We start from the raw sequence: 25078 nt of genomic DNA on the forward strand, positions 1-25078 counted from the left end.
GCAGCCACTTTTGCAGCCACTTTTGCAGCCACTTTTGCAGCCACTTTTGCAGCCACTTTTGCAGCCACTTTTGCAGCCACTTTTGCAGCCACTTTTGCAGCCACTTTTGCAGCCACTTTTGCAGCCACTTTTGCAGCCACTTTTGCAGCCACTTTTGCAGCCACTTTTGCAGCCACTTTTGCAGCCACTTTTGCAGCCACTTTTGCAGCCACTTTTGCAGCCACTTTTGCAGCCACTTTTGCAGCCACTTTTGCAGCCACTTTTGCAGCCACTTTTGCAGCCACTTTTGCAGCCACTTTTGCAGCCACTTTTGCAGCCACTTTTGCAGCCACTTTTGCAGCCACTTTTGCAGCCACTTTTGCAGCCACTTTTGCAGCCACTTTTGCAGCCACTTTTGCAGCCACTTTTGCAGCCACTTTTGCAGCCACTTTTGCAGCCACTTTTGCAGCCACTTTTGCAGCCACTTTTGCAGCCACTTTTGCAGCCACTTTTGCAGCCACTTTTGCAGCCACTTTTGCAGCCACTTTTGCAGCCACTTTTGCAGCCACTTTTGCAGCCACTTTTGCAGCCACTTTTGCAGCCACTTTTGCAGCCACTTTTGCAGCCACTTTTGCAGCCACTTTTGCAGCCACTTTTGCAGCCACTTTTGCAGCCACTTTTGCAGCCACTTTTGCAGCCACTTTTGCAGCCACTTTTGCAGCCACTTTTGCAGCCACTTTTGCAGCCACTTTTGCAGCCACTTTTGCAGCCACTTTTGCAGCCACTTTTGCAGCCACTTTTGCAGCCACTTTTGCAGCCACTTTTGCAGCCACTTTTGCAGCCACTTTTGCAGCCACTCATGTGACAGATAACAACAAATGGTTACAGGATACTATTACTCATGCTGCAGCAGTAGCAATATCCTACTCCTCCAGCTCATCCTGATGACAGCCGGTGCCATGGTGGTCTGAAGATAGCCACAGCTATCAATGGCACAAGTACCATCCCTCTATGGATAATTTAATAGCATTCAAGAGACTCCAGGTGACAGTGCGGATTTCAATAAAGAAAGGGAAGCAGGAGTGTTCAGAGCAATAGGTCTCAACTATTCGATCCCCTCAACCCCCCATTCCAAGTATGGACTAAATTCCAATGCATTCCACCCACAGTGGTTTCTGGCAACCTTGTCAATGGTAACATCTGCACTTATCCCATGGTACCTGCTGAATATTTATTGGCACACTAAGCTGAAGTGTCTGCATGCAGTAATTACCATCTTCATTCCCTGATGAGGAAACCCCTTACTGAGCACTGCCTACTATCTTTCCATGCACACAACTCTCTATCATATAATGTCCCTTTCAGTGAATGGGAGCTTAGCAGCAATTCGACAGTGTCGTGATATGGCCCCTGAAATCAACAAAATACGTAACCTAATGCTCAAACATCTTTGTGCTGACAGTATGAAACACACCCTCAGACGTCTTAATCACATTTGGTAGGAGGGAGTATTTCCCTCTCAATGGCGGGAAGGTATTATTATTATTATTATTATTCTTTTACTGAAACTGGGAAAGGACCCACATATTTTAACTAACTACCGACCAGTCTCTCTAATGAATGGGCTGTGTAAGCTATTTGAACGAATGGGCAGTCGCTCGTTGTCTTTGTTGGTGCCTTGAAGATGGACGGCATATATCAAGATTCCAAAGTGGCTTTTGGGCTTACCGGTCCACCGCAGATAACCTGGTTCATTTGAAATCGGCAGTGTGCAATGCTTTTGTGCATCGCCAACATCTGATTGCTGCCTACTTTGTCCTATGGAAGGCATATGATACCATGTGGCAACATCACGTCCTCTCTGTGCTGCAGGAGTGGGGTTTTTGGGACAGTTTATCCATTTTTATCCAGAATTTCCTCTCTCTCCAATTTTTTTCTGGTTCGGATAGTGTAAACTCTCAGCAACCACTATGTATAGGAAGCTGGAGTCCCTCAGGGATTGGCTCTGAGCATAACACTGTTTGCCATCGCCATCAGTGGTATTGTAAATGCAATGAGCCCCACAATCTCTCTACCACTGTACGTGGGTGACCTTTGCCAATACTATGCCTCTGCATCCTTGCACCACTGTGCGCCAACTTAAGGGAGTTGGCTGGAGAGTCCATAACTGGGCCATGAATCACTCTATCAATTTTCTCCAGCAAAATTGTGAGTTATGCATTTTTGTCTACTCCGTACAGTGCACTTGCACCCACGAATTTACCTTGGTGACCAGGTACTTGAAGTTATTGAAACTTTCCAGTTCTTAGGTATTTCATTTGATCACAAGCTGACTTGGCTGCTGCATGTCTGCCAGCTCAAGGCAGTTTGCATGAAGAAGCTGAATGTTCTCCATTTTCATAGTGCTTCTCGTGAGGCACGGGTCCCACAGTTCTGCGATTTTACAAGGCACTGATTTTTGTACTGCTTGAACTAGGGATGTGTTGCCTATGGGATGGCAGCACTGTCCATACTGCACTTGCTGAGCCCTGTTCACCACACTGGATGTGGTTGGTAACGCCATACGAGCCCTGTTGACAGCCTCTTGGCAGAAGCCATTATCCCGCTGCTGTGGGTTAGATGAGCAGCTTCTGGCAAGTTATGAACTCATAATCTGTCTGATGTCTACCACCCATGTCACTCAACTCTGTTCCACAACCAGCAGTTCAGACTGTTTGCGCATTGTCCAAAACTGGGAAGACCAGCTTGTATCCAACTTGATATTCTGCTGAAGGACCTCCAACAGGCTTCGTTAATCTGTGAGCCTAGAGTTCCCTCTCCACACCTTTCATGGGCTGTACCCTGTCCTGTGATACGGATGGGCCTCTTTTGAGGCCCCAAGAAGGATGCTGATCCTACCCTTCTCGGACACCTGTTTCTTTCAATCCTCCACAATTATTAAGATAAGATAAGATACTTTGTCACATAACATGTTTTTATACAATCATTCGATTGAGAACATTGGTGACTCATCAGTCTTTAACGTAAGTTGTTACAGTATTTTATATACTGCAGGAAATACATAATACAAACATTGCTTATTATAATAAAAATACAACATTATATTTTAAATCTTTTCATAACTCATTGAATCATTATCATAGCCTTCACACACCCATATGAAGTATGGATGTACTGAACAGGAAAACAAACCGCCATTCAAACTATAATTCTATATATAAACATGAATATACAGTGAACATGTATACTTTGTATCTATATGGCTTCGAAAGTATACCAGTTGTACTTGTATCTTTACTCCCTATTCCTATTTATAAATTCTTCTAAACTATAACATTGCTTTTTATTCATTTAGAAATTCTTCTAGACTATAACATTGCTTTTTATTCATTTAGAAATTCTTCTAGACTATAATAACATTTGATTTTTAGGTATGTGCCAATGGTCTCCAATGTGGATTCCCAAAATATTGACCTTATCTTATTTCTGATCTTCAGAGCCATGTAATATGGAGTATTTTCATATACTGTGAGTCGGTGACAAGGTAGCATGTATTTCAATTTATGTCTAGTTTCATTGGCATGTGTGACTGTATTTCTTTCAAACAGATCAGAGTTTTTCTGTTCAAAGAGAAGTATTTCATATATGAAGATGGAAGGGATTGTCATGAAGTCCAGGCTTTCGAATAGTGGTTTGCATGAATGTCTACTATTGGTTCCAGTCATTGCTCTGATTTTTTTTTTAAAGGAGGCTTGTCATTTCAGCACCCCAAAATATTATTCTCTTATAAGTGTTATGAAATACGCATGGTATAGTTTTCTTCACCGTTAAATCCATTACTTTGTGTAGTACCCTCATTGCATAATCTAAACTATTTAATTTCTTCAGTAAACTGTCCACATAGTCGGTCCACTGCAAGTTTTTATTTAAAGTTATCCCAAGAAATTTTACAGAATCAACTGTGGTCAGTTCTTTACCTGTATATTCTATTTGTGATATACATTCAGTAGTTTGTTTGAGCCTGAAGTGTATGATTTGGGTTTTTCAAGATTTAATTTCGTAGAATTATCTTTTATCCATTGTTCAAGTTCTTGTAGAGTTTGTTTCGTGGTCCTTACTAATTCATCAGTGTTTTTGCAGCAGACTGCAGCAGTTGAGTCATCTGCGTAAAGTATTGTATCTGTATTTACTTTGCTAGGCATGTCATTTATGTAATATAAGAACAGAAGTGGTCCTAATATCGAGCCCTGGGGCACGCCTGCTTGAATTTCTTTCCAGCTAGAGCAAGTTTTCTCTCCCTTTTGATGCATCACCCCCTTTGGTATCTGTTTTTGAGATAAGATAAAAAACATCTTATAGATTTTCCCTGGAAGCCATAGGTACCCAATTTCTGGAGCAGTAGCGTATGGTTTACTGTGTCAAACGCCTTTGAGAGGTTACAAAAAATGCCAGATACACTTGGTTTGTTGTCAAGGCATTTACTTACTTTAGAGATTAGTTCATTTACAGCTTGTAAAGTGTTTCATCCCTTCCTAACCCCATATTGGTTATTGAGAATAATATTGCCTTCCTTATTGTACTTTTCTAATTGATTACATACTATTCGTTCAACTATTTTAGAGAAAACTGGGAGTATACCATATTTACTCGAGTCTAAGCCGCACTTGAATCTAAGCCGCACCTGAAAAATGAGACTCGAAATTCAAGGGGAGAGAAAAGTTTTAGGCCAAATCTCCAAATCGAAACAAAGTTGGTCCACTGTAATACGAGACAATTTAGGTCGAATGAATGACGATACAGCTACAGTAGTTTGGTTCGAGTCATAAGCTTGGCAGTTAAGCTTTACCAGGTAGCCATTGCTATGCGGCAGGCGCTCCGTCCGTATTTATACGGGTACCCTTCCTTTTTCACGTGCTTCGTCTGTTTTGAATTGATTGCTTATTTTTCTTTGATCTGATAAGCGCAGTTTTCTTTGTTATAGGTGTTTACGTCACTCTACGCTGAATATGCATTACTGTACTGTGTCATGCTTTGTTTGTCGTACTCCGATACTGCGTGTTTACGGCCTGTCGCCGATCACGGCATGGCTTGCTTTTGTGCACGCTACCGCCGCTTACAAAAAAAAGAGAGAGAGAGAGAGAGAGAGAGAGAGAGAGAGAGAGAGAGAGAGAGAGGAATCGTCTCATTAGCGAAACAATGGCAAGAGACTGCTACTTGTTGTTACTTACACTGCTGCTTTCTTTGATAATGATCAACAAGAACCAAATAATAGACTGCCTATGATAGAAGATGTTCTGAATGAGAGTTTAGCTAAAATTTTTCTCCCTTTGAAAACTCTTTGCAGGCGCCTCTTTAGTAAATTACATTCTGCACAGAAATTAGAGTCATCTTAGATTTAAAAATCTAGTCAATTGCTTGCTTCATTTCTGACTGTATCACTGTTTAGCATAAGAATAATACGAATATAAACATGACATGATATGTATATTCTTCCGCGTTTGCTGTTGTCTCACTCTAGTTTTGTGGTTTATTACGCAGACAGGATTTAAATGAGATAGCAGCAAACACGAAACAGAACAAGGCAAAATGTTTATGTTCGTATTATTCTTATGGTGACGAGAATACTGCATATGATTCACAATTTATAAAAGTTCCTATTAGCAACCATCTCTTCTCACAGATAGGAAAAAATTCAGAACGTAGAGTTGGCCATATTGACAAACATCCTAAACATTCTTGCCAGTCGGGTTTTCGTAGTACATTGAAATGCTACTACTTTCGAAGATGAACAATACGGAATTTGTATTTACTTCGTTGGATAATATATGAAAATGCAATTGTTGAAACTCGGCGCGGAGAAAAAAAGCTTGTCTTCCACCTTTTTTTTAAAAAAATTTATTTACTGACTCAGAGGTTTTGGCGCCAGTATTTATCTTTGTGCCTACAAAGCATGCCTCTGTAGCGCTACATATATTCAACGGCAGAACTAAGTTGTGGCGGCACCCACCGACATTTTTAAGAACTTCCGCTTGCTTTGCACTCGATTCTAAGCCGCAGGCGGTTTTTTGGATTACAAAAACCGGAAAAAAAGTGCGGCTTAGATTCGAGTAAATACGGTAGACACTGGGCAGAAATTTACTAACTCATCTTGTTTCCCCTTTTTGTAGATTGGACAGACTTCAGCATATTTCAGTCTGTCTGGAAAGCAGCCCTCATCAAATGATTGGTTTATTATTTTACAGAGTTGAGGTGTACTGCTGTCACTTCCTGCCTTTATGATATTTGTTGGAATTTCATCCCAGCCCACAGATTTAAGATTTTTTAGGGATTGTATGATGTTAGCTACTTCATGACATGATACTGCAGTAAACTTAAACTCTCTTGATTTCTGCAGTACTGCATCAGGTCTTCTTTGTGGAAGTAAGAAGTTATGAATTTTGTTTGTGGTTATGAAGTACTTATTAAATTCTTCACAGATGTGCCGAGTGTTAGTAACAGTATTCCCACCAGTTTCTAGTTTGTAATGAAAATGTTTTGTTTCTTCAGTACCTGTTTCTTTCTTGACTACCTGCCATACTGCTTTTGATTTATTTGAGGCATTAGCTATATATTTACTGTTTGCCAATTGTTTTGCTTGTTTAACTGCCCGATCAAATATTTTTTTGTATTTGATTGTGTACTTAATAAATTCAGCATCATGGTTGGTTTTCGCTTCCTTATGCATTTCCCTCTTTCTAATACTAGAGATCCTGATACCTTCCATAATCCATGTCTTATTTTTATTGTATTTATCACGTGTTGATACGAGGCGAAAGCATTCATTGAAAATGTTCTTAAATTGATTCTAATTCTGTAAGCATATACACAGATGGATCGAAAGTAGACAGGGTTGGTTAAGCTTTTGCACATGCAAGGGGACGCAAGAAGCACTCTCAACTGAGTTCCTGCAGTGTATACACTGCAGAGATGGTTGCCATCTCTCAGACATTGTAGTACGTCAAATCTGAGGCCATGATGAACTTTCTGCTGTGTAGCAAATATATGAGTTGCTTAAAGGGCATAACACTCTACTATCCCAAAAATCTTTTGGTAGCAAACATCCAGGACCTACTGGCTGACCTCTACAGCTCTGGAAAGACGGTGACCTTCGTCTGGACACCGAGCCACACACATTCCAGAAAATGAACTTTCTGATCGTTGAGCTAAAGACGCAATTACAGGAGATAAACTTCACGTTGGGATACTGTGCACAGGCCTAAGATAAAACTCTGACACAATATTTTGAGGCTCTGGATATTGGACGGGCATGCTACTACGACTCAAAACAAGTTGAGAGCAATTAGAGAGTCCACTAAAGTGTGGCATAAATCTTTCCAGGCCTCTCTGAAAGATGCTGTCATGTTGTGCTGACTGTGCACTGGCAACGTGAGACTCACCCACGAGTTCCTTATGCATTGGGAGGATCCTTCTTACGGCAGCTATGGTAGTCAAATGACGATAATGCACGTTCTTGTCGAGTGCGCCCTGCTGGTCGATCTGGGGCATGCTCTCAGCTTGTCTATCTCATTACCTCAGATGCTTCCGGATGACATTACAGCCACTACCAAAGTATTGCATTCTCTGAGGGAGAGTGGATTTTACTCTAACCTATAATGCTCTTCCACTTTGTGTTAGGGTGGTTGTGGGTGTGAGAGCCCCCCCCTCCCTACACCCCCCCCCCCCCCCGGCCCCCCTTGTAGGGGGTACTAACAAAATGACCGCAGGTTACTTCCTTCCCCTCTCACCTTGTTGTGCCTTTAGACCCTCTCGTACGAGGTACTGCTTGGGTTCTCTCTCTTTTATTTTACCTATCGTATTACAACTATTGTAAACTCTTTGACTTGCTCATATAATTTGACCCAGTAGTTTAGTTCGTTTATCATCAACTTTATCTCTGGTTGGCTGGTAGATCGGTGCCAGGATATCGATGCATCAGTAGCAGCCACTCTTCAGCGACTTCTTCATGAGTAAGTCAAAGAACTAGATTCTATGTTCGGCCTGTCCTGAAACTCTCATTTTCTAGAAATGTAATTTGTAGAGAGAAGGATGGGGTATGTTAGTCTTTGGCTTAGATAGTGAAAATCACACACAGAATTGAACCACAGACACTTCAGATGAATGTTAGCAGTGACCAATGACTACCAGTATAATGTATGTAGAAAAGTTATTGCCAAAGTGTACATTGATTGTAAATTACCCTCTAGAGAAGTATGTGCCAAGTAAGTGCACTGAGGACAGGAAAGACCTCCTTTGGTTTGATGCCAATATTTGGACAGTATTGGATAAAAAAAATTGTTTTCCTCTGTTCCAAGAAAGAAGGCAGAAATGGCAACAGTTGAAAGCTACACACTAGTACGTTCATAAAAAGATCGTGTGTGATGTACTACTACTACTTCCACTCTCATACATTAGTTTCAGATATGGAGAATCCTACTAAATTCTAGTCCTATGTAAAAATGCTAAAGAGGTCAAAGGCTTCTATTCAGTCACTTTTACATCAATTGGGTGTGGCAATACACAGCAGAAGGAAATCTGAAGTTGGAAGTTCTAAATTTCACATTTAAAAATCATTAATGCTTTGGGTTAGTGCACAGACCATTGTTTAACTGCTGCAGAAACTCCGCATGGAGGACATTGCATTGAAAAGCAGCTGAAGGAGTTGAAAACGAGTAAGTTGTCAAGCCCAGATGGAATCCCTGTTTGATTTGACAGACACTACTCTTCAGTATGGGGCTCTTACTTAGCTTGCATGTGTCACATCTCTCTCACCCAGCAGAAAGTCCCAAGTGACTGGGAAAACGGGCAGGTGACTCCTGTATATAATAAACCTAAAAGAATGGACCTGCAAAATAGTGTGCCAGTAGCCTTAATATCAATTTTCTGCAGAACTGTACAGCATATTCTAAATTCGAATATAATTTCTTTGAGAGAGAAATGCTTCTATCCACAAATCAACATGTATTTTTGAAAGTGTCGCTCTTGTGAGAAAAAGGCAAGTTGAGTTCTGCACGAGCAAGTGATGGGTGAAGGGCAACAGACTGTATACCATATTCATAGCTTTCTGGAACTTGGTTGTCACAGTGCCACAATACAAACTGTTAAAAGTTCAGAGCCTGCAAAGTAGGTTCCCAGATACGTGAATGGCCTGAAGAATTTCTGAGTAACAGAACACAAAATGTTCTGTTAATTGAAGATGCATGGGCCCCAGGAAAGTGATAGACCACTGTCGTTCTCTATATACATTGACATTCGGATGGATAGGGTAAGATGCAATCTGCAACTATTTGCTATGCAGTTCTATAGGGGAAAGTGTCGTCATTGAGTGACTTCAAAAGGGTACGGGATGACTTGCCCAGAATTTCTATTTGGTGGTACACAGGTGTGAGAGCTGTCCAGTGGAGGTAGGTGGACAGGATAAATCATTGGTAGTTTGAAGACAGTTGAAATATTTATTCCCCACTACTATATTACAGTTGATTCATGCCTCAGGTAGGTGGGCGTGGGGTAAAGACCCTTGTGGCTTGGGAGTGGAGTGACCTTGTGGTGTATGAATTCCAGGGTGGCAGTGTCAGCACTATAAGGAGATGGTGTGGTGATCTGGACCAGATATGCTACTAGCAGTGTGATTGGGACCCCAACCATGGTTAGTAACAGAAGCCCATGACGCATACGAGTGAAGCACAAACATTTGGGACATGAATCCTATCCTTGACGTCTGGCAAATTGCTCTAAATGTGGAAATATGTAAGTTGTTAATGATAAAAAGGAAAAGCAATTCTTAATGTTTGTGTCATGGAGAGCCAGTAAGTACGAAAGAATGCAAAGAGTCACTTGATATGGCCAGGGGAGTCTGATTGATGATAATATAAGAACTACAGAAACAGCCCAAGAAGTAATCCCAAATTGAACTAAGGGAAAAAGAGTGTGGTTAGATCAGGAGTATGAGGAAGCTATCAGAGAGAGACAATGGGCCAAATTACTGTGGATACAAATTAATATGCAAGAAGAAGAAAAATAGAAGTTCGAAGAAATATAATGGCAGACACAAGCCACATTGAAGAAAGCAAAGGGAAAATATGTAAAGAGCATCATGGAGGAAGCTCAACAAGACTTCCATGGAAATAGGTGCAAAGAACTTTATATAAGAGTGAAAAGTTTTAAAGGAGGGACATACCATCAACACAAATTCATGAAAGATGCCAATGGAAAACTGTTAACAGAAGATCAAAAAATTGGGAGAAGATGGGTGGAATACTTCAGAGAATTACTAAACTCTGATTAACCAACCAAACTACTTGAGTTTGGTGACCCAGTAACCATAGACCCAGAATATCCTCCACCCACCACTGAAGAGATAGGGAACCAGACAAAAAACCTTAAGAAGGGTAAAATTCCAGGAGAGGACAGAATTCCCACTGAACTTCTCAAGGCTGGAGATGATTAGATTAGATTTTATTTAAATTCATTCCAATTGATCCCTAGTGAGGAGGTCCTCCAGGATGTAGAACATGTCAGAAAAACAAAAATACATAACAAATATTTATAACTCAAACAAATATGCTAATGTACCATTCCACAGGTCCCAAGTTGAATGATTGTCATTTTTTAATGGACAATATATGAAAGAATCATTTTACAAATATTAATGCACTGAATTTAAAATAGTTTTTTATTTATTTATAGGGTAATAAACGTGTAATACAACTACTATAATACTTATTTACAATGAACACATTATTGCACTGAAATTGTGCACTGAGAAATTCATCAATGCAGTAGGAGTTGGCCACCAATAAATCCTTTAGGCTTATCTTAAAGAGCATTTCATTGGTTATTAAGCTTTTTATGGCTGCTGGCAAGATATTGAAAATGTGTGTTCCTGAATACTGCACACCTTTTTGTACAAGACTAAGTGACTTTAAATCCATGTGAAGATTATTCTTATTTCTAGTATTGATTCCATGAATTGAGCTGTTGGTTTGAAAAAGTGATGTATTTTTAATGACAAATTTCATTAAAGAATAAATATATTGGGAAGCAGTAGTTAGTATCCCTAGTTCCCTAAACAGGCTTCTGCAGGATGTTGTTGAGTGCACACCACAGATAACTCTTACTGCACGTTTTTGTGCCCAGAAAACTTTAGCTTGGCGTGATGAATTACCTCAAAACATAATCCCATGTGACATTATGGAATGAAAGTAAGCATAGTATGCCAGCTTTTTCATTTTTGTATCCCCTGTGTCTGACACAATTCTCATTGCAAATAGAGATTTGTTTAGATGCTTCAGCAGTTCTGTGGTGTGCTTTTCCCAGTTGAATTTATTATCAAGCTGTAATCCCAAGAATTTAACACTGTCCAGTTCTTCTATCTGCTTGTCGTCATATGTTAGGCATATACTCGTGGGACACCCTTTACAAGTTCTGAACTGCATGTAGTGTGTTTTTTTTTCAAAGTTCAGTGACAAGGAATTGGCTAGGAACCAGTGATTGATGTCCACAAATATTTTGTTAGCTGATCTAAGACTACACTTCATTTGCTATTTATTGCAATGTTTGTATCATCGGCAAACAAAAAGAACTTGGCATCTGGTAATGTTACTGATGAAAGGTCATTGATATACACAAGAAAAAGTAGGGGCCCTAAAATGGAACCTTGTGGGACCCCACATGTAATTAGTTCCCAGTTGGATGATGCCTGATAACTTGATACATGTCTCTTTCCTTATAACACCCTTTGTTTCCTGCCAGAGATATAAGATTTGAACCATTTTGCAGCATTTCCTGTTACACTATAATATTCTAATTTACTTAAAAGGATATTGTGATTTACACAGTCAAATGCCTTTGACAGATCACAAAATATACCAGTTGCCTGCAATTTTTTATCTAATGACTTAAGCACATTTTCACTGTAAGTGTAGACAGCCTTCTCAGTATCAGAACCGCTTAGAAATCCAAACTGTGACTTTGACAGTATGTTATTTGAGATGAGATGGTTATGAAGCTGATTGTACATCACTTTTTCTAAAATTTTTGAGAATGCTGGCGAAAGTGAAATTGGACGGAAATTTGATGCTATTTCCTTATCTCCCTTCTTAAACAGTGGCTTAACTTCGGCATATTTTAACCATTCAGGAAATATTCCACTAATAAAGACTGGTTACACAGATAGCTTAATATGTTACTTAGCTCAGAATCACATTCTTTAATTAACTTTGTTGATATTTCATCATATCCACTAGATGTTTTTGATTTTTAAAGATTTTATGATGGACATTATTTCTGCTGGGGTAGTGAGGGTCAAATTCATATTATGGAAGTTACTTGAAATGTCTGGCCTGAGGTATTCCATAGCAGCATCTACAGAACCTGACAACCCCATCTTGTCAGTAACAGTTATAAAATGTTTGTTAAAAAGTTCTGCAACACTATACACGTCTGTCACCAATGTATCATTTACTCTTAATGCTATTTGTCCCTCTTTGTCTGGTTCTACCAGTCTCCTCCTTCACTATATCCCATGTTGTCTTTATTTTGTTTTCTGGTATAACTATCTTTTCCTTGTAATATATTTGCTTTGATGTCCGTATTACAGTCTTTAATATTTTGCAGTATTTCTTGTAATGTGCTATAGCATCAACATCGGAACTGTTTCGGATTGACAGATACAGTTTTCTTTTGCAAGATACCCCTATTCCTTGAGTAATCCATGGCTTCTTTGTAGACTTTGCTCTAACCTTGGTAAGTTTTTGGGGAAAACAGTGTTCGAATAAGATAAGCACTCTATTAGCAAAAGTGTTACATTTTTCATTCATGTCATGAGCGCTGTAAACATCAGTCCAGTGAATGTCTCTGACGAGTGTCCTAAAATAATCAATTTTTGGCTTACTGATTACCCTCTTGAGCTCAGAATTAACAGATTTTATATCCTGTTCAGTGTTAACATTTAACAGAAGGAACTGCAAGTCATGATCTGAGAGGCCATTGACTATTGGCTTTGTAATATAATTTTGTTCATTGGACTTTTCTATAAAGATATTATCAATGGCTGTTAATGAGCAGTTGGCTACCCTAGTGGGGAACTTTACAGTGGGAATTAAGTTGAATGATAGTGTTACTAACTCAAATAAATTTTTATTGGGAGAGTCTTTAAGGAAATCTACATCGAAATCACCAGCAACAACTGTTTCTTTGTTTTTGGTTGTTAAACGGGCCAGTACAGCTTCAAGGTGGTTTACGAACACATTAAAGTTACCTGCAGGTGCTTGATATACACTTTATATTATAAAGTATTTTTTGTGAAATGCCACTTTTGTTGCACATGCTTCCATATGCTGTTCTAGTCAAAATTTATGAATGTCTATGTTCTTAAATTTATGACAGTTTCTGATGAATGTGGCCACTCCTCCTTTCTCCATTTCTGATCTAAAAAAGTGAGATGCTAACCTAAACCCTGTAACACTTAAAAGTTCTATACCAGTGGTCACATGATGATCAGAGAGGCAGATTATGTCAGCTGGGTTTGAAGACTCTAATTCATTAATGCAGATAATTAATTAATTAATTTTATTTCTCAGCCCTTAAATATTTTGATGCAATAAAGATAGCTGACATTTCACATTGACTGAGTTAAAATTGGGTAGAGTTACAAATATCTGCTGACTATTGAAAATTCTTAACCAATGGCTGGTTATGCTGATGTAATAAGCTAGAATTATTTCTCAAACTGAAGGTTTGTCTCAGTCCTAACCTCTCTTAAAATTTGGTTTCTTTCTGTCCTTGCTACCCTAAAAAAGGGTCTTTTCTGAACCTTACAACCACTGGTATTTTATCACTCGTGACAGGTCCTTCCCCCCTTTTAACTTTCCTGATATTTTCCCAGCCAGTTTACCCTTCCCCTTCCTGTTGAGGTGAAGGCCATGCCTAGTATAATCCCACCTATTGAGAGAATCAACAGGAACCACACCAATGTGTGACCCTGCACTCGACATAAGCAGCCGTTCCAGCTCCAAATTACTCTCTTGGCAGAAGAGTTCAAATGAGGTCGGTCATGGCGCCCAAGAACAGATACAAACTCAACACTAGTATGCTTTGATGCTGATGCAATCTTTGCCAGGTCACACTCCATACTGTACCCAGGATCTCTGTCAATACTATTACCTGCCCCACCCACTATAACCACTAGGTTTAAAAAAATTGGTGACATGGTATTCTGATCCTAGTTCATCCTGCAAAAGTTGGCCTACACCTCTTCCATGGGAACTAACTAACAACAATACTTTCTTTCTCTTTTCTGATTCCCCTACTCCCTAACTTTTCAATTTGCTGCTTAAAGTTTGTTGTGCCCTATCTACACCTGCAACTGCTTGAGGCTCACCAGTTTCTAACTGAAGCAACAGGTCAAATCTATTTTCCACATTCACTACGAAGCTGTCAGATGAAGTTCTAGGCCTATTCCTCCTGTTGCCTGTTGCCACTTCCCACCTCTTTTTACCCTTCTCCCTCCTTAACCTGTCAAGATCTCCCCTGGCCTTGTCTAACTCAGCCTGAAGGGCGGCAATTTTCCCCTCCTGTTCTAGTATCTTCCTATCTTTACTACAAATCCTACAAAACCACTGAAGAGTCTCATTTACTTCCCCTATTCCCACGCCACTACAGTCTCCCACATGGAAAAAACTACAGCACCCATCACACCAAAGCTCTGACCTAACAATTGTATGGCAAGTCGAGCATTTTTCACTCATGATAAACGTAATAGTTTGTTAAGAATAAGTCAGTTAAATTACAGATAAACACGAAAATATGGCTCCACATGTTTGGCCTATACACAAATGTGTGTAAACAAAACCAACAGTGCAAAGTTTCTGAAACAACTTAAACTTTACACTACTTTCCGGAAATGCTAGTTAAATAATGAAGAGGTATGTTACAGTTAAATTGCTGGAGAGAGCAGAGAACAACTAAAAGAAATTCTATAGATTTGCTGCGGCAAAACGTAAACAGAAAATATAACTGTACGATCTTTTCGCATTTTCTGCTATATTACGTAAAGAAAAATGAGACATTTAATGGTACACTTAAAAGGCACACTGCTACACCTATTCACCAAGTAATCAGTAGTAAACTATATGTTTTATAATCTAAAATGACTTATCTCTACGAGAACACCAAAACTGGCGCCGTTGCCTAGCTGCAGGGCTGCCAACCTTGTTTCAAAATTGACAAGCTAATCGAGCAAATTTGGGCAAAACATGAAATACCAGAGGAATGGAAGGTAGCTGTGACATGCCCAATATATAAAAAGAAAGACAAATCAGCATGTGACAAGTATAGGGGCATAGACTCGACACCTGTTATAAGATCCTCTCCAACTGCCTATTAGAATGACTAAAACCTCTAGCAACAGACATAATTGGAGAATACCAAGGAGGTTTTCAAGCAGGACAATCAACCACAGACCAGATTTTTGTCCAAAACAGGTCTGTGAAAAAATGTACGAATACGCCCGAGAGATACATCTCCTGTTTGTAGACTTCAAGAAGGCTTACGACAGTATACATAGATGTAGCCTGATTAGAACTATCACAGAGTTTGGTATACTGAAGAAATTGGTCAAACTGGTAGAGGTATGCCTAAATGACACAAAACTTAAGGTTGAGGTAGGCAGTAAAATGACAGAAAGCTTCAAAGTTTCGAGGATTACATCAAGGAGATGAGCTATCGCCTGTCCTCTTCAACGTGGCACTTAACGAGAGAATGCAGGATTTTGACAACGAAAACTTCCAGGGCATTCAAATTGGCAATGAACACATTACGTATCTGGCCTATGCAGACGACATTGCACTATTAGCATGCGCACAAGGTAGGGAAATATCCAGAACTTGGAGTTATTGGCAGCTAAGATCGGTCTACAAATTAGCTCTTAAAAGACTGAGTATGTAACCAAAGAAAGAAAGATCCAAAACTCTCAAGATTTAATTATGAACATCACCAGGTATAAACATTTGAAAGAGTTCAAATATCTTGGATCAGTTTCTACAGAAGCAACATCAGCTGAAGCAGAGATAAAAGCACAACTGCAGGCAGGAAACAGATGCTATCACTCTCTAGACCCTATATTAAAATGTAGAAGTGTCTCTCAACAACTAAAGCTATGCTTGTATAAGACATTAATAATGCCAGTAGTACTTTATGGTTCTCGGACCTGGAGCACTAAAACCCCTTAACCGACTGCTTACATTTGAAAGGAAGGTCTTCAGGAAAATATTTGGGCCAGTCCGAGATCAGACTAATGGAAAATCAAGAAGACGCCATAACACTGAATTAGAAAAGCTGTACAAGGAGCCTAACATCCTGGGAGTGATGAGAAGCAAAAGAATGCAATGGGCTGGACATGTAGTTAAAATGGAGGCAACAAGGTGGCCGAAAATCACAATGGACTGGATCCCGTCAGGCAGCAGACCAGTGGGAAGACCTAGAAAGAGGTGTATCGATGGACTGAGAGAAGACTTGTTGCAGCTGGGAGTCACGGAAAACTGGAGACAGATAGCAGAAGACAGAGACGGATGGAGAGCTCTAACTGTGGTGGCGTGTGGTCCACTGGGCCTGATCGCATGAATGAATGAATGAATGAATGAATGAATGAATGAAAATGTTTGCCTCAAGCAACACTTCACCAATACTGTACCCAGTCACACCAATTAAATATCGAGGTGTAATGTTGCAAAGACACACGAAATGGAACGAATATGTAAGGCTGGGTGTAGTGAAAGCGAATGATGGACTGTGTTTAATTGGAAGAATTTTAGGCAAGTTTAGGTCATCTATAAAGGACATGACATACAGAACACTAGTGTAATTCATTCTTGGGTACTGCTAGTATGTCAGATTCCCTCCAGATCAAATTAAAAAAGATACTGAAGCATTTCAGAGATGTGTTGTTAGCATGTTCGATCAGCATACAATTATTATGGATATGCTCCATAAACTCCAATGGGGATACCTAGAGGGAAGAAGGAATAATTTTTGCTAAACATTATTGAGAAACTTTAGAGAACTGGCATAAAAAATTGCAGAATGATCTGTCACCAACATACATCTTGTGAAGATAAGTCAGTTCTTATACGCAAGCATATAGACAGCCATTTGTCTGTCACTCCATTTGTGTGTGGGACAGGAAATGGAATGACTAGAAGTGGTACAAAGTAACTTCTGCTATGCGCTGTATGGTGGTGTTTGGTGTATGTAGGTGGACAAAATATGGGAGTGCCAGAAACAACGTTACCATCCCTAATAGTGTAGTACAACCATTGGCATTGAAAGGCATTCAAAACAGCTTCCAGTCATATTGGAATGGAGAAATAAGTCCTGTATGGTTTTCAAGGCAATCTTAATACCATTGTCCCTGCATAATAGTGGCAAGTTCAGGTAAAGTTGAGGAAGGTGACCTGTGGCCATGCACCTTGTCTCCAAAGTAGCCCAGAAAGGCTCAAGAATATTTAGATGCGGTGACTGTGATGGTCAGGGGAGTGGCAGCATTCATCCTCATGCTCACGAAACCAGTCCTGGACAATGTGAGCTATGTCAACAAGAGCTTTGTCATCTTGGAAGACATCACCACCATATGGGAATAAACATTGTAACATGAGATGAACCTGATCAGCCAGAAGGGTCACATAATCCTTGAGAGTAATGTGACCTTGCAGAGCAACTGTGAGGCCCACGGAACATCATGATACAGCTACCCAGATCACCACTGAACCCCCTCCATGTTTCTCTGTTGGGACATAAACTTGGCCAGAAGCTGAAACAAGACACATCCAACCAAATGACTTGCTTCCATTACTCCATAGTGCAGATTTTACGGCTTTAGCACCACATTTTCACGTTAAGGGTATTTGCATCACTGAAGAGTGGTTTTGGAATTCCAGCCTTCCCTGCAGTTCTCTACTTCTAAAGCTCTCTTCGTGTTTTTGTGCTGACAATGTTAGCAAGTGCGATATTCAGTTCAGCAGTGACTTTTATAGTCGTCGTCCCCTTATTTTCCATATTTTCCATCACTATCTTTGTCTATGACAGTCTGCCACAATTACTCAACACACACACGTTCGTTAGCATCACCTGCCATATGAGCACCAACAATTTGCCCACGTTTGCATTCACTTAGTTCAGATGTAATGCACTGTCAACTACACACACCACTGTTATGAACACAATGGGCACTTTCCACGTATTGAGGAAATGGCACAGGTGACGTTCTTGAACAAATATAATGGCACAACCTGCAGCCTTGGCTAGCATCCACTTTTTTTTGTGGCGTTTCCATATTTTTGTTAAACCCTGTAGATGTACCAACCAAAAGTCTGGCTTCTTTTCTGAAGATTGCCGACTTGATTCTGCATTAATGTTTCTTTCTGTCAGTACTAAATAATCTTCTAAATTCTGTTTCTGTTGGTCCATGTTGTCAGTGTTGACAATTGTATTTAAATTGTGCTGAATCTGTTGAAATGAAATGACATGGTGACTTCCAATAAACAGAACTCATTCAACCATAGTTGATTAGTGTAGTAAACATTTTTAAAGCCTTAAATTGATACCAGAAGTTCACAACTTTGTTGTGTACAACATCAGTACCCTTTGTTTGAGGATACCTTATATTCTTACATATTGTAAATGTTTTTAATTCCTTTAAAGCACTGCTTAGATCTAAAATTATTATTGTATTGGAGTATGTATGTTTGAGAGTACAGCATGTTTTTAGTTTTTGCAGTGCAGAAAGAGTGTTAATTGCTCATTTAGCTTAAAATTTATCAGTTAATTATATTCAATTTTTGTTTCATTAGGTGGTCGTGGTCGTAGTAGTCGTCGTCGTGGTGGTGGCGGCGGCGGCGGCGGCGGCGGCGGCGGCGGCAGTGTCAGCATCGTCAGCGTCAGCGGTGGCGGTGATGTTGGCGGCGACGGCGACGTTGGCGTTGGCGTTGGCGTTCGTGTTGGTGTTGATGTTGATGATGATGAAGACGACGACGATGAAGAAGACGACGATGACGATGATGATGATGATGATGAAGACGATGACGATGTTGGATATTATGATGATGATGACGATTATGATGATGATGTTTCTGATGAAGTTCCTCCTTTCATGAAGAATGTTGGAACCCAACTGAATCTTAAAAGTCCACTAGCAGGGCAGGAGCTTGTCCGCAGCACAAGACCATTACATGTTTTTCCCAAATATAATCTTCACCTGGAAGATGAATACTCGGGAAAGAAACTCCGAACAAGCAAGACAAGTATGTAGTTTATAACAGTTCATTAGAAATTGCACACAGAATGAAATTTTCACTCTGGTGTGTGTGTGTGTGTGTGTGTGTGTGTGTGTGTGTGTGTGTGTGTGTGTGTGTGTGTGTGTGAAAAGGCAAAGGTCCCAATTTCGAGTCTCTGGCTGGCACACAGTTTTAATCTGCCAGGAAGTTTCAGGAATTGTAGAGATTTCTGTGAATCTCATTTCTGTGCATGAATATCAATTTTCATGCAATGCTATATGTTTGATTCGTGTTGAGTTGTATTGTGGTGGGAGAAATGCTATAATAATCAGATGTAATTGCACTGAATATTGTGGAAGTAATTTTCTCACGTCTTTTATTTCAGAAACACAGCTAGCACAATTTGAAGAGATTCCTCGTCCAAAAGGAACCATTAAGCAAAGACCACCCTTGCCAAGTGTAACTGGACTTATAAGAACAGCAACAATCTTTCCTGCAATAAAAGTTCAGGGAAGCAGTATGTTTGAAACCAGTGCCTACAAGTACCCAAACCATATTGTTCCACTTCATGAAACTTCTACTAACAAAGTCAAATCACGAAGCCTGAGAGATATTGATCTTTACAAGGGACATGGCTTTCGTGTTGGGTGGGGTCCAGGTGGTGTGCTTCTAATTTTAACTACACAGAAGTCTGCATCTACTGTAGCTTTAGAAGCTGAATTACAGGACCTGGATAAATACTTGAAAGGCAGGTCTGATGATGACAACTCTAAACAGATAGTGCAGAGAATTTGCTTGAGGGGTGGAAGAAAGTTGGCAAAAGAAGGAAGTCGCATTTCATATGAAAATGAGTTAAGGGTGAGTAGACGTACATTGATGCTATGTCACACACTTGGTAAAGTGTTGGGTGTTAATTTTAAGCTGAAATAATAAATTTTCAGTTCTGTTTAAATCATTCTTCAGCAAATACTAACAATCAAATGAGGTTTCTTGTTGTTGTTACTACTACTGTTTACCATTCACAAATTCAGACACTGAGTTGTAGCTAAATGTAAAATGCCTTGTTGAAATTAAATTTTGAAGTAGCTCTTACATGTGAAGTTAGTCTGTCCATGAAGGTTAAGATACTTTCTTGTGTAGAAGGGGTTGCAGTTATCAGTGATGTGGTAGTGTTTGATAGGTGGGTTTGATAAAGAGGTTGTTAGGGATCATCAGATTTTGTGGAGGCTGACTTTCAAGAATCATTGAATGGGGATTTGTTGTTGTTGTTGTTGTTGTTGTTGTTGTAATTGCAGGTTCAAAAATTTTCTAGAATAAAGTATTTGTTAATGCACAAACACAGAATATGTTTAGATGGTGACTTCTGACAAAGCTTTTTGCAACATGGTACTGGTTGAACTTGTTACTATAGCATGTGTGCGTGTGAAAAAGCTTTCTTGGATTATAACTTATAATTAGCTTAAGATAAGAAAGTTCCTACATAGCTTCTGCATAAGACTACTTGTTACGATTAAAAACCTCTCATTTATTAGTGCTGAAACTTACTCTATTTTCACAGGAATATTGGGGAAAGCATTTAAAAGTGATGCTGAAATGCAGTGAATTCTATAAAGACCAAAAGATACCAGGCATCAGACCCATTCCAGGAAGTTCATCTGTCACTTTGCATGGTAGCCTGAGATCGAAAGATGATTCTCAGGAAAGAGAATATCCTTACAATGTGTGGCATCTGTGTGATGCACTTTGGGGTGAGCTACCGGAATATGGTTAGTATTCAGCACTGCTACGATTATTTAAATTACAGAAAAAATACTAAAATCGTCATTCTTCATGTAATACATTTGATTTAAATTTAGTATTAGAAATTGAAATATAGCAACCTATTACTACTACTGCTACTATAGTTATTATCATCATTATTATTATTATTATCATCATCATCCAAACAATATTACCCCCTTCTAAGTAATTCCTTTTGGCAGCTATACATCTGGCAGAGTCGTTCTCAGTCTTGGTATCAGTGCTGAAAGGCTTAAACTGGTGGGGCCTTTAACATGTCAATAACACTCTTTTGAATGTTCTCCAGATTCCTAAAATGACATCCTTTTAGGAAATTTTCAATCCGGGGGGGGGGGGGGGGGGGGGAGGAGAAGAAATGAGTTGCAAGGACTGAGGTCAGGTGAATAGCGGGTCTGATAAAACAAAAATTCCATGCTAAAATTGGTCGTGTGACTTGGGGTGGGGTGTTGTCATAATGCAGCATCCACTTGTCTGCAGTGTCCGGTGTCAATTCACCCCTTTCCTGAGCCTTTCGAGGACATCTTTGCAAAACACTTGGGTGACATTTTGTGCTGGAGGAACAAATTCTCACAAGAGCACACACGCATTTGACTTTTTCGTCAGTTTTTGAAGTTGGAGGTCTCCCTGAGCGAGATGAGAGATTCAACTTCAGTTTCTTTGCTGGCCTTCCAAAAGCAATTTGTGCCAGTGAAGAAAATGCGCTCTTGATAAGGAATGTTACCCACAGGCCTGTTGCAACTTTCCAGAAATCATTCCCATGGAATCCCAAAGTTTAACACAAAACTTGATGGCAAAACATAGCTCTAAATTATGCAGTTCCGTCTTCATAACACACAACAAAACAAAACTTCACTGATGGGGCTCTCAAAAATCAAGTGGTGGCTGTATGGAATCTTGAAGGTGCAAGCTACCACAGATTCTATAATTTTTAATTTTAGATTATACGATACTTTACTACAGTGTACTGCACTGCACTACAATACACACTGTTGTTATAATGCAAGGTGAAAACAAACCTTCTTTCTCATTTTGTTTTGTATTGTTAACTGCTTGCAGACATAGGTATAACTCTGGAATTGCAGCGACTGTACTGCCATGCCACTTTTATTCTTTTTACCCCCTACAGAGTGTAGAGATTAGGACGACACTGACTGTCAGGGTCTCAGAAAAATTCATGATTCTCTTGTGTCTCCAGTAGTGGCTTGTGGTTAGACATTCTGACTTCCTGTGTCTCATTGTCACAATGGATGTTTCTTGCAGTCTTTCTCTTGGCCAGGTAGGTTACAGCATCTGATGCCTCATTCATATTGTACTAAAGCTCCTAATTCATTGTGCTGTATACTATTTTATTCCAAAGATGATGCATCCTGATATGTAACATCTTGTCCATAGGCACACTCTCAGATGATGTGATTTTGCAGTGCCAATTTCTCCACATGCCTAAGTGTCTGGATTGCATTGGCATATTTATAGGGAATAAGCTGGGTATGTTCTGTGGCTTGGCAGCGAGTGTTGCTCCCTTGGTCTGCAAAAAGTAAGACTTTGCGATCTTACCTGTAAATTTGGAACAAACTCACAATATCACCCTGCTTTGTTCTGTCCCAAATTTATTGCCATTATCTATCGATACAGTCCTTTATTTCTTGTTTTGATTAGGTTCATGTGCCCAGCATCTCCTCCAAATCGTTTTAGCCATTCCTGGCTTTTTGAGCCTGTATGCTATCCCCATATCCCCAGTAGTGATTAAGATTGAGTGATGGTTTAATATTGTCACTGGTTTCAGACAACAATACCAAGATGAATGGACCAGCATTGCCCAAACAGAGTTGTTTGGTTTCGTGGCTGAACCACGGGCTGTACAGATGCCATAGGAATTTGCACTACCTTCCGGTGGCATAGGGTAGGAGGAAAGTGAGCACGCGTTCCTCACTCAGTTGTGTTTGTATTTCTGAAGCTTTCCAGTCACCAACATTACTGTTGTGCACATGACAAGATTGTTTTAGGTTATTCTCTTGGTTTGTGATTCAGGGTTTGTTCACACACCGTTGAAAATTCTTTTGGCTTTACATTTGCTTTTCCTCTTGTTTTGCCTTTCTGAATGTTTTCAGCTTGTCTGCCACCTGGGTAGCGCATTATTAAAGTGACAGTGAAACTGATCCATCATTACAAGCTATTTCACACACAAGAGTCAGAGTCTTCTGGAGATCAAGCAGAATGCGGAGCTGATCTGAACCACAGACATACAGCTTGTCAGTTGTTCTCCTATGGGGTAAAATTTGCTCTCGCCCCCCTACTATCTACAGTTCGATAACACTGTTAAGGGATGGGAAAACTACCTGTGCAGATTTGTGCTGTACTTCAAGGTAAGAAATGTATGATATCGCATAGTCCAGAGTGCTATGTTACTTATCAGTAGCAGTAGTCTTTATGAAACTGTCCAGAAGTTGCATCTGCACTCTGACCCCGAGGCATTAGAATTTACTGAACTTAGCAATCAGCCGAATGAGCATTTCTGCCATCAAACTTGCACTGTGGCAATGCTGTTACTATTTGACCAATATGGAAACATAGTGATGGGTCTTTCAGAAACTGAGTAGCAGATTTGCAAGGCCTCGACCATAAATGCAAGTTTGACTTTACTAATTGTGGGGTCTCTTATGCCGATTCTTTTAATCAGAAACATTGTTTTCAGATAAGCTCTCAACAAGGAGATGCAGTCCAAAGTTTTGAAATCACCATACCCAGATTTAAGCACAATTGAAAATGTTGCCAAAACATTTGAGGTGTTGGCAGCAGCTCAAAATGCATTTTCAAATAGTTGGCAAATAAGTCAGCTCTTGGCTGTGTGCCAGCTGGTTCATCCCCTGGATGATGCTTGGGAGGGGGTTGTGTGTCCTGGGTAAGTAAAGGGTTTTTGCTCCTGGCTGGATTTCAATGGATGTGGTAAATAGAAGCAACCTAGCCATGCATTGACGTAGATAACGTTCTTTGGATAATAAGATATGTTCTCCCTCAATGTCATATTCGCTCCCATCGATGCTTAAGTGTTGTCGTAATGTTGCTCGGCCCATGAGCATTGCTAGTATTTGTATTTTTTCAACACATTAAATCTGTCATAAGTGAGGGAACTTAGCAACAGTGTACTTGGACAGGTAAACAGCACTGTGGGCTGATGTGCTGGAGTTTGCCAATACACTTTGCAGCAGTACCTGACCCAGCATCAGTATTCACTTAAACTCCATCTAGGCAGAACCTGGCCAGATGCCTAATAAACTCCAGATTGAGTTGGGTATTTTGACCCAGTTCCATGTGGATACGAGATGTGTAGTTTCTCTGATTACCTGGGAAATCTATCAGTGTTTCGCCGGCCGAGTGGCCGAGCGGTTAAAGGCGCTACAGTCTGGAACCGCACGACCGCTACGGTCGCAGGTTCGAATCCTGCCTCGGGCATGGATGTGTGTGATGTCCTTAGGTTAGTTAGGTTTAAGTCGTTCTAAGTTCTAGGGGACTTACGACCACAGCAGTTGAGTCCCATAGTGCTCAGAGCCATTTGACCCATTTTTTTCTATCAGTGTTTGGTTGCCCATCCATCTCCAGCTACCCTAGTGGCAGATTTTCATATAGCTGGCAAGAGATAGCTTTGGGAGGGTAAATTACTGTATGGGTTAAATAGAACAATGTGAACTGCAATTCACATTGTTCATTGTAAATTTGACACCATCTGTAAATATTTTTGACTTTGGTGTGTTAACCACATTTGCTTTCCAAGCATTGGATGAGGTGAACCTGGCATCCAGATAAGTACCATTCCGGGACTTGGAATCATTATCACAGAATTATAAGCAGTTAATTCAAGCAATGTTGGGTTCAGGCCAAATGATTTGAATAGCGTATTTCACTCAAGCAGTCCACTGTGCTTGAATTTTATCGTGAATGGCCATTTCTATTTGCAATGTGACATTCAGTGAAAGTTTAGTTGGACAGGTAACAGGAAT

At 40.0% G+C, this 25078-nt stretch overlaps 1 protein-coding gene across 2 annotated transcripts in view; it reads left to right on the top strand.

The window, feature by feature from the left end:
* Positions 1-25078, top strand: part of LOC126184682 (nuclear pore complex protein Nup98-Nup96-like) — a 222623-nt gene that overhangs the window by 108835 nt on the left and 88710 nt on the right. For both annotated transcript variants that reach the window (XM_049927176.1, XM_049927174.1), the window contains 3 exons: positions 18861-19310; positions 19669-20141; positions 20842-21049. In XM_049927176.1, the coding sequence (XP_049783133.1) occupies positions 18861-19310; positions 19669-20141; positions 20842-21049 (1131 nt within the window). The remainder of the gene's footprint in view (positions 1-18860; positions 19311-19668; positions 20142-20841; positions 21050-25078) is intronic.

The sequence above is a fragment of the Schistocerca cancellata genome, chromosome 4 (genome assembly GCF_023864275.1).
Source record: "Schistocerca cancellata isolate TAMUIC-IGC-003103 chromosome 4, iqSchCanc2.1, whole genome shotgun sequence".
In the NCBI taxonomy this organism is placed as follows: domain Eukaryota; kingdom Metazoa; phylum Arthropoda; class Insecta; order Orthoptera; family Acrididae; genus Schistocerca; species Schistocerca cancellata.